This window comes from Pinus tabuliformis, chromosome 4_1, assembly GCF_031772625.1.
Source record: "Pinus tabuliformis cultivar Carrire ecotype Pingquan chromosome 4_1, CPIR1, whole genome shotgun sequence".
NCBI classification, from domain to species: domain Eukaryota; kingdom Viridiplantae; phylum Streptophyta; class Pinopsida; order Pinales; family Pinaceae; genus Pinus; species Pinus tabuliformis.
In genome coordinates this window covers 735882917-735892804 of record NC_142303.1, presented here as the reverse complement: position 1 = coordinate 735892804, position 9888 = coordinate 735882917, and the positions used below count along the sequence as shown (strand labels likewise).

At 33.8% G+C, this 9888-nt stretch overlaps 1 protein-coding gene across 1 annotated transcript; it reads left to right on the top strand.

Moving 5' to 3' along the window:
- Positions 1–2503: 2503 nt before the first annotated feature.
- On the top strand, positions 2504–3661 carry LOC149178251 (auxin transporter-like protein 4; the record flags this gene model as incomplete). Its single annotated transcript, XM_089423579.1, has 4 exons — positions 2504–2644; positions 2742–2839; positions 2929–3136; positions 3338–3661. Coding segments are annotated over 4 exons (747 nt in total), but the record flags the coding sequence as incomplete, so codon positions are not given.
- Between the last annotated feature and the right edge of the window lie 6227 nt (positions 3662–9888).

Genomic DNA, 9888 nt, shown 5'->3' with positions numbered 1-9888 from the left:
GAGGAGAGATTCCAGAGATGCAAGGGTAGGCTTGGCAATCTCACTCAAACTGGTGCTGAGGTTATCACTGCTGTTGAGGGATCGAATGATGGGTTCCATGGCTTCATGAATAAGCCTGATTTTTCCCAAAACCAAGGGCCAGAATCCATAATACATTGTCTGCTTTCAGGATTTTCAAAATCTACTATAAAGAAACCCCTAGCATAGGGGTAGATATTAATGTCATCAGAAATTACAGGCTTCCATACCTCTGAGATCCAATTGTGGAGAGCTGTTAGTCGCGGCCAAAAACCATTGAATCGACAAATTAGGGCACTTTCAGAAAACTTCAAAGCCTCATCGAGTGAGGCTTGGACCACCTGGACAGTGGGTGCTGGAGCTTCACTGACAATATGGGCAGGAGCTTGCCCTCCAGGCGCTGACGGCACTGAGCCAGCTGCTATTTTCGCAAAGCTGGGAGCCATATTTTACTTCCTTGTAGAACCCAGCCGTAGAGGAAAAAGACAAAAGATTAGATCTAGATCTAGTCGGAAAAGATTAGATCTAGATCTAACTATAGAGGATTAGAACCCAGCGGCAAAGAGATAGCCCAGAATATTAAATCAATACGGGAGCTGCGTTCACGGCGAGATCTGCGTTCACGGCGAAGAGATCTGCGAAGAGATCTGCGTTCACGGCGAGATCTGCGTTCCCAGCGAAGAGATCTGCGTTCACGGCGAAGAGATCTGTTTAACTTAACTCATTATGTCTTCGGAAGATATATGCCGCAGAGACAGTTCAAGAACCGTTCACGGTGGATAAATAATTTTTCATTTTTATTTACCTCAATAATATATATAAATATAAAGATTTACTTTATGAATCCCTACAAGCGTGAGCAAAGTGAGAACTTTCTTTATTTGTTTCATTACTATATAAAAAATATAGACAAGAAGAAAGAAAGGAGTAGCAAGATAGATATGAACCTCGATGAAATCCAAAGCCGCCATTTGTAGTTGATGAGGTCACTGAGGAACGCTGGTGGACGAGGGGGTTGAAGAAGATGCTGGCTTGGCTGGGTAGGTGGACAAGCAGTGTTTTAGGAAGAACCGGGAGGGCAGATGATGTTATAGTAAGTTGAGAATGATGGAGAAACTATTTCCATGTTCAGTTTCAGTTCAATTGAGTTATAATTCAGTTTCAGTTTAATCATTTATTTTTGATGTTTCTTATATTATCTTATTTCATAATTCAGTTTCAGTTCAATCATTTTTTTTTTATGTAATTTTATTTAATTATAAGAAGAGGCCTCTTGTGTTAGAAGAAGTCGTGATTAGACCACTGCTGCAAAGTCATTGAAAGGCATTAGAAGTCAGAAATCTGCATTTAAAAAATAAATCCGCACAATAAGACCATAGCGTTACAACGCATTTGAAGCAGTTCAAGGCATAGTTACCAAATTCGGCCGAATCGGCCTCAAGAATTCAGAAATTCGGCGGTTCGGCTCGGTCAATAATTCGCTAAAATTCAATTCGGTACGAATGGTTGCCAAATAAATTTGTTAAATATTGTTGCAATTTGTAATTTTCATGGCCGGTCATCCTCTATCACGACCAGAGCATGTTCTAGTTCGTAAGCCAGACCTTTATGGTCGGGATCGTAGTGCTAGAAGAACAGTCTACCGAAGCCTTCCCCTTCTCAGAAGATTTATGATCCTCCATCACGACCAGTCTTCGATTCATATGGTATCTGGTGATTTGAACACTGCAAGTCCCCTGAAATTTCTCCTCTCACCTGTGTTTAATAGATTAGAGGAAATGAAAAATAACAATAGACTTGTCATTGTGGATTTTGATTATTCCTTGTAGGTAGGCATTTAAGGATATGCAATGGCCCAAACATAATTTAGACGGCTAGACAATGTATGGGGTTAGACAAAGGATATTCAATGGCCAAACATAATTTCGAGTCAGACAATATTGAAGAATGAAGGGACAAAGGAGTTCAGAAAAGAAGTCATCTTCAAGTGAAATGGAGAAGAAGTCATTTTCAAAGTGAAATGAAATAAAGAAAAGTCAAGAAGTATTTTAATTAAAAAAAATTGAAAATATATTGTAAAAATGAAATAGAGTAACTTGATATTTAAATTTTAATGTATTTAAAAGGGCATCTTCATTCTCTATCTAATAATTTTAAAAATATAATATAATTACTCCAGTTTTAAAATTAATATAATTACTCCAGTGCTCCTTTGAGGTGTTGTCATCGTGCATGTTAGGTTATCGCATGATAGACAAGCGGTAAGATCGTTGGCCCACAACGTCAGACAACCAGTAAAATTATCGGCCCACATGACCAGATAGGTGGACAGTCAGAAAAGCAATCACAATCATAAAGTAATGGTTTACACAACAGAGTTTCATTTTCATAATATTCTGAAACCTATTTACTTTTATTTCATAACTTTATTCTTTCACAAAGGCATTTGATACACAACAAAGTTTCATTTTCATAATATTCTTGGACATACATCTTTGGAGCTTGTTGTGCAACCACGGTCTTCATCCCGTCTTTCCATAACTACCGCATTTGGTCATTCATTGGACTTGGAATGACAACATACACTGCATGGTATATGACAATCGCAGCAGCTGTTCATGGACAGGTACATATAGCCAAAGCTCGTACAGTTTTCTCTCTGCAATAAGATGAAGTTCCCAGAGTAATTCATAGGGATATCTAACAGTGTCCAAATTGGGCAGGTTGAAAATGTGGAACACTCGGCCCCAACAAAGATGGTGTTATACTTCACAGGAGCCACAAACATCCTTTACACTTTTGGGGGTCATGCAGTCACAGTGTAAGCAACTCTTTATCAATTTTCAAGCTTTTCTATGAGCTGAGTTCTCTACAGATTTATCTGACCAATTACGGATTTGTACTCTACAGTGAAATAATGCATGCCATGTGGAAGCCTCAGAAATTCAAGTATATCTACCTTTTGGCAACTCTGTATGTATTCACATTAACGCTGCCATCTGCAATATCGGTTTACTGGGCTTTTGGAGATGAGCTCTTGAATCATGCAAATGCTTTCGCTTTGCTCCCCAAGTCAGTTTTCCGTGACATTGCTGTCATTCTTATGTTAATTCACCAGGTAAGCTGGAGTCTCTATCAACAATTGTTTTGAAACATTTTCAATTTTGACATCGTACTCAGAAATTAGAATTATCCTGGAATGAGTTTAATATGTGACGTCCTAGAGACCCCATTTTGGACTTATTTTTCTCTGTAAACTGTTAATAAAAGTAGTTTGGTTACACTGATAGTATACTATCTTGCTATTCTTTGTGTACAGTTCATTACCTTTGGCTTTGCATGTACCCCTCTCTACTTTGTTTGGGAAAAAGTCATTGGAATGCATGATACCAAGAGCATTTTTCTTCGGGCACTAGCAAGGCTGCCTGTAGTGATTCCAATCTGGTTCCTTGCAATCATATTTCCTTTCTTTGGCCCCATCAATTCCGCAGTTGGAGCTTTGTTGGTCAGTTTTACCATCTACATCATACCGGCCATGGCACACATGTGCACCTTCAGGACAGCTCTTGCCAGACAGGTAGCAAATTGTGCAAATATTCAGTTTTGCAAAAGAAGTTAATTAATGTTCCCCCTTTTTTGAAGGATCAGGACTCTTTGCGATATAGTTCTATTTGATTGACATCTAAATCACGACTGTTTGTTAACGTTGTCTTCAGTTTCCTCTTACCAACATTATGCAGCCACCCAATGAGACTTTGACCTTAATATGACATTATACAGCCACCTACTCAGAGTTTGACATGAATATGACATTATACAGCCACCAACTCAGATACGCAAGGCAAAGCTACTTTTCTATGATAATTTCATTCATTAAAAAATTAATAAATAACAAATAATTAAAAAATAAGGTAAATCAACCTTGCATGAATGCCAGGTGTCTCAACTATTGATTCCCAAATTTTGATGTTTTACCTTCCAGCCACCACAACCTTCATCGCTGGAAGTGTTAGTCATTGGTGCTCCGTGAGTCAGTAACAGTTTTTCAGTCCACAAATCAAGAAACAAAGGCAGTGAAGAGAGCACAACAAAGTAACAATTTAACATTCTGCAAAGCAAGAAACAAAGGCAGCGAAGAGAGCACATGAAGAAGCTTCTGGGAAGGAGCTGAATGAAAGGTTGTTTTATAAACTCTTGGTGGATAATGTGGAAGAGTCACTTCCAACTGTTTACACCAATTGTTGGCAAATCCAGTCATCTGTAATGTTATCATTGGCAACTTTTTTGTTATGTTTTGTCATTTCTTGCTGAATTTTGGCTGTGAGATGTATCAACAAATTGAAGCTCAATGTTGTGCCTCATATCCTTTGGATTTGGAAATCACATTAGAATAAATTTTATTTGTGCTTAGAGGAGATTTTGTAGAATCTATGGCGGGTTCCTTTATCTTAAGCATGTCTCAATCTGCAATATACTCTTTTTTTCAGATAATGCTCTGAGACATTCTTTAATGTAACAGTGTATTTGTTTTGATGCAAACTCATAGGATGTTGTTCATTGATATTGGCATATCATACAGGACATCAGTCTTGGGCCGGGGCATGGCTGAGTTTAATGAGTGTCAAAATTCTTTATCTGCTATCTTAAATTTCCCAGAGACCTTAAAGATCTTGAGAATACTAAATGAGGCATTTACCGTTGAGTTTTTGAGTAAGGTTTTCATGTTCAATATCATTAATATTGCCTGCAGTAAATAGAAACAGTTAAAGAAAAAAAAATTGATGCATTTAAAGCAGAGAAAATTAAAAAATGAAACGGATGCATTTCTTGTTAAGTTTTTGATTAAGGTTTTGGTAAGTTCACCTTGAAGCCACGGTGCTAAATTTATGCTTTAAAAGGTTTTGAAGCATTTTGTTCTCTATCGGTCACAATTAACAGGTTCTCCATGATCCTCTACAGGTAGATCCATTGCAACTAGCGGAATGGTGGTCACATCCACAAGAGCGGGTCATGGACCAATGGACCAGTCGCTACATTAAGTAGAGCAACAAGTACATATTATTTACAACCTCATAAGAGTACCTCATTTTACAGTTTGGTATGCATTTTTGTATCACAAAATATCTATGTGAACAAATACCTGAAACTAATTAATGCAGATGAAGCTGGAGTCTAAGGGTTTTCAAATCTCTATATGTTCTGCTAATCTAATGAATTGAATGACTATTTATTTTATGACTTGTTTAAGTCTACTATGAGTTGTTTAAGTCTACATCTTGCAGGTTGAAAGCAGATTGAAAACAAGAAAGAAACCTTACTTGCGAAGTGGAGAACTTTGGCAGGGGAAAAACCAGAAACCTCACTTGCGAAGTGGAGAACTTTGGCATTTGAAGTGTGCCTGACTACAGATGTGAGCTTCAGAGAGGTTGTTGTCTGCTTCAATGGCTTTGCAATGAGGTTGATATTTGCTTCAATTGCTTCAAGTAGAGAGTCGGTGGAAGTCGGCAATGGCCATGGGTGACAAGTGTAAATAATGGTGGTAGCCGGCAGTAACAGGTGTAATCACCACTTCAAATCTTTTGAACAAAGTTTTATGAAACATTGCCCCAGCTATATATAAAATCACAGAACTTTGGATAAAATGGATCAGTACGATGTATTAATATGAAATCAATCGATATCCCAACAATAAGACCTCCAAAACAAAACTTTGGATAAAACCAAAAAACCACGATATGTTTTTCTAAAACATTGGTTAAATGTAACTGTGCGCTTCAATTAATATGAAATATATAGTCGATTGATCGCTATAGTCCCTACTATGTCGAAAGCAGGGACTAATAAGATCTCAATCAATGATAAAATTTCTATGGAATAGCTTCAAAATGTTTTAGATCGAAGACAAAGTAATACAGACTGAAAGGTAATATGGTGCCTGAAACCGTATAATAAGGAAATTTAATAATATGTTTCTAAAAAGTTTATGAATTATTAATGATCCATCTTTTGGGAGACTAATTTTTTCCGTATTCTTGTTAGTAGATGAAAAAGGATGATTTCACTTTACATGGAATTGGCCAATGCACAACTAGTTTTATATAATTAAAGGAAGAATTTTACTTATTTATTTTCAAATAAATTAATAAAAAATTGGTGTATAAAATCAGGTTAAATTCAGTTTTTTTTTTTTAATTTCATTTAAATATTGAAAATACAAAAATATTTTTTTTAAGTAGATAACTTTAAGCATTATAATTTTTTTTAGATTTTGTATTCTTGAGATTTACTAAATTTTTGTTTCTATAATTCATAATAAAATTAAAATTATATATATTTATATTTATATATATATATATATATATATATATATATATATATAGATATAGATATAGATATAGATATAGATATAGATATAGATATATAACCAATCAAAGCAAAATAGAGAAATTGTAAAGGTTGGATGTCGATTTGATGCTAACACTAATGGTATTAGGTCTAACTGCAAATTTCAAATATTTGAGTGAGTTTGCTCCTTTTAACATTAGAGAAACTTGGAGAAAACTCTATTGGTCTATTTTTTTGCATTTTTTATAGGTTTTCAATTGAATAGATAGTTCAACCAAAGGTTAAATTTAATGGAAAGTTGAGTGCTCCTTTGAAAATTTTCTTCCAATGGATTTAAGGCTAAGCTAAGTAAAACATGAAAGAACACACGAAGTAGTCATCCAAAATGTCTAGATATGACACTCTATTTCATTTTCCACTCAAGACAAGGTACATAGTACATTAGAGATTTTATTCCTTATAATGGTATTTAATGGGTTTATAAGGAGTTCAACCTATTTTATAGCTATAAGAAATATCAATAAATGTTTTGTTATGTCTATTCGACACTAAATATGTAAGTATCTATAACGTTTGGGAAGAGTTCCCTTGTGGACTTCACTACTAGAGAAATACCATACCACATGCATTCATATTGGGGAACATATATTGAGGAAAAAATGACATAATATATTGATCATATAGTAGGGGGTGAAAGGTTTTCATATTGGTAGGAATAAAATATGGAACTCAAAGTTAATAAAAAAATATAAAGGGGTATAAAAACTATTAATGAAAAAATGGACATCTGTTATGCTCTTAACCTGCAAGATGATACCAAAATACCAAATATGCGAAGAAATATACCCAGAACATAGAACAGTGAGAAATAACAACAAGTATTTTATTATTCAAAAAGCAATGTTCACTTGCCTCTTCGAGGGGGCAACCTCCAATAGAGCAGAGCTCGATTACAAAATAAGACATGATGCTCCTCGCAGGGAGTCTCTATTCTTTATATAAGATTCATACATGCAATACCATGGGGCAATACCATGGTTCTTATTAATACCATCTATCTAATACCATGGCCCATTTGTAACTAACTGCGGTACCGTCATTAAATGTGGGTTAACCACTTACAATTATTAATATGGGCTTTATTGACTCTTTACTTAACTATAACTATGACTCGATCCTATTACATAAATAGGGGGGTTAGGGTGGGACCCTAACAACATCTACAATATCTAGTGAAATTAAGGGTTTTTTAAATTGGGAAGGTGCATCGGGTTTGTATTGGTAGTGGGTTAAATAATGTGATTTTTAGAGGTATTTTCCAATACGTAGTCAAATTAAGGGTATTTTTTAATATGTCATGAATGCATGTGATATGTTAGAGGTTCATTGAGTGAAGCCCCATGGAGTTTCCTCTCAAGTTTTTCTCTATGCTTTTGTTCAACTTTCCATCTTTCTATCTTCTTGGTTCACAATGTTCTCTTCCTTATATATCCTTACTTATATCTTCCAATGAAAAATAATTTGATGTAAAGCATGAATAAAATGAAGAATAAATTAAATGACAAAGTGGATGATATTAGTTTTAATGAACAAATGAAAAGTTCCATTGAAATTTGCATGAAGAAAGGGAAATAGAGAATATATGGTTCAAATTTCCATAAGGACTAAATTCCCTCGACATAGAATTTCGTACATTTCTCTGAACTTGCTCTTAACCCCCACTTTCTCATAACCATGGAAGGAGAAATTTCCCTTTAGACGCCACGACATTCAATGATTTGAAGTTTAGGATTTTAGTAAGAAACATGGTGGAAGATGAAGGTTAAGAAACATAGTAAAATTATAATTACTTGTGATCTCCCTTATACCCAACTTTTCTCTTCCCCTGGTGGCTCTTAATAGTTATCCTTCAATATTTATATTTATTTCTGAATTAATGTTTACATATTCTGAGTTTAAGATGACACATATAACTCATAATATATAGAAATCATAGTTTATGAAAGTAAATGCAAAAAATTCACTAATTAATCAATTGCCTTAAAGTTCACATTAAAATTTTTATAATATATTTACATTATTTACACACAATTTTTATAACATATTTACATTATTTACACACAAGATCAAATTATTTTATGATCATATCCATTTATTTATAATTTATAAACAATTTAATCCAAAAACCGAAGTGTCAAAAACTTGACTATTACGCATAGGATTAAAAAAATAAAAATTCACAGACTTTCCTTAAAACACTTTTAATTTCCAGTTATAAATATTAACTTTAATATCCATTATGTGCATAAATACATCCACTATTTTAATTTATTAATTCGGTTATGATCTTTTGTTAAATATGCTAGATGCATATTTGAATTTCATTCATATTATATTTTTATTTATAAATTCAAAATTCATCTCCAACCATGTGTATTGAAAATTATTTAATACCATGTATGAGAAGGAATGTAGGTTAATTAATAAATTATAAGGAAAGTAGTTTATTAATTTAGAATAAGGTTTTTTAGTATCCAAACATGACGAAAACGTGATGTAAAAATGAGCATAGTTGATTCATGTTCTAATATAGAGATGAATGCGCGACAAATTAACGGTGCAATAAAAAGAAATAATGTTTGAGTCTTTTATGATTTTTAATGAAATGCGATAGAAAATGTTGTCACAACAACCTAATGTCGACTAGAAAAAGGAACTTAACCAAGGGGCTTCAAAGATACAACCATGCAAATTTGAAATACTATATTTTTGTTTTGGAATGGTGAATTCAATATTTGAGTCAATCTTCTTCAGGGATATTATTCAAACATTAGTACATTACATAGCAACTAATATAAATTAAGATATATTTTAATATAGCAGCTCTTGATACTATGTTGAAAAAATAGGGAATTGCATAACTAATTAATTCTGAATTTTAAGAGAGAGCTAGTGTTGATAGACATTGTTATAACAATTAGGCACAAATGATCATAGTTCAACATATTAAACGAACAATTATAAGTGTACGATAGACTAATCCACATGATCATATACACATCTAAAATTGTAAGTAACTCCTATAAAATGAGGAAGCAATCCACTTTGATCATGTTAAGCATACTTGTCATGCCTCAACTTGAGAAATAATAAACTTATTAAAGACCATGTTTATATAGTTTGATTGACTATTTAACTACTCAATCAAACTAATACTCAACCTTACATTGTCTCCAAAATGAGAGGGACTGATTCGAAAAATTAGTAGATGATAATTCCATTTATAACCATAAGGGTTGTGGTGATAATGGATATGGGAGTACGATAACTAGAGAGTGATTATATCAAAGGTCATAAGTTAAAGCAGTCTAATTTTACTTATGATCATAAAACTTATAATATGCCTAATGCATAGTAAATACATGGCAAAAAGGGAGCACATGTTTATGGGGATTTAAACTTTTGTGTTGGAAGCTATTAGGAGAAAGGGAGCACATGTTTATGGGGATGTAAATTTATGTGGTG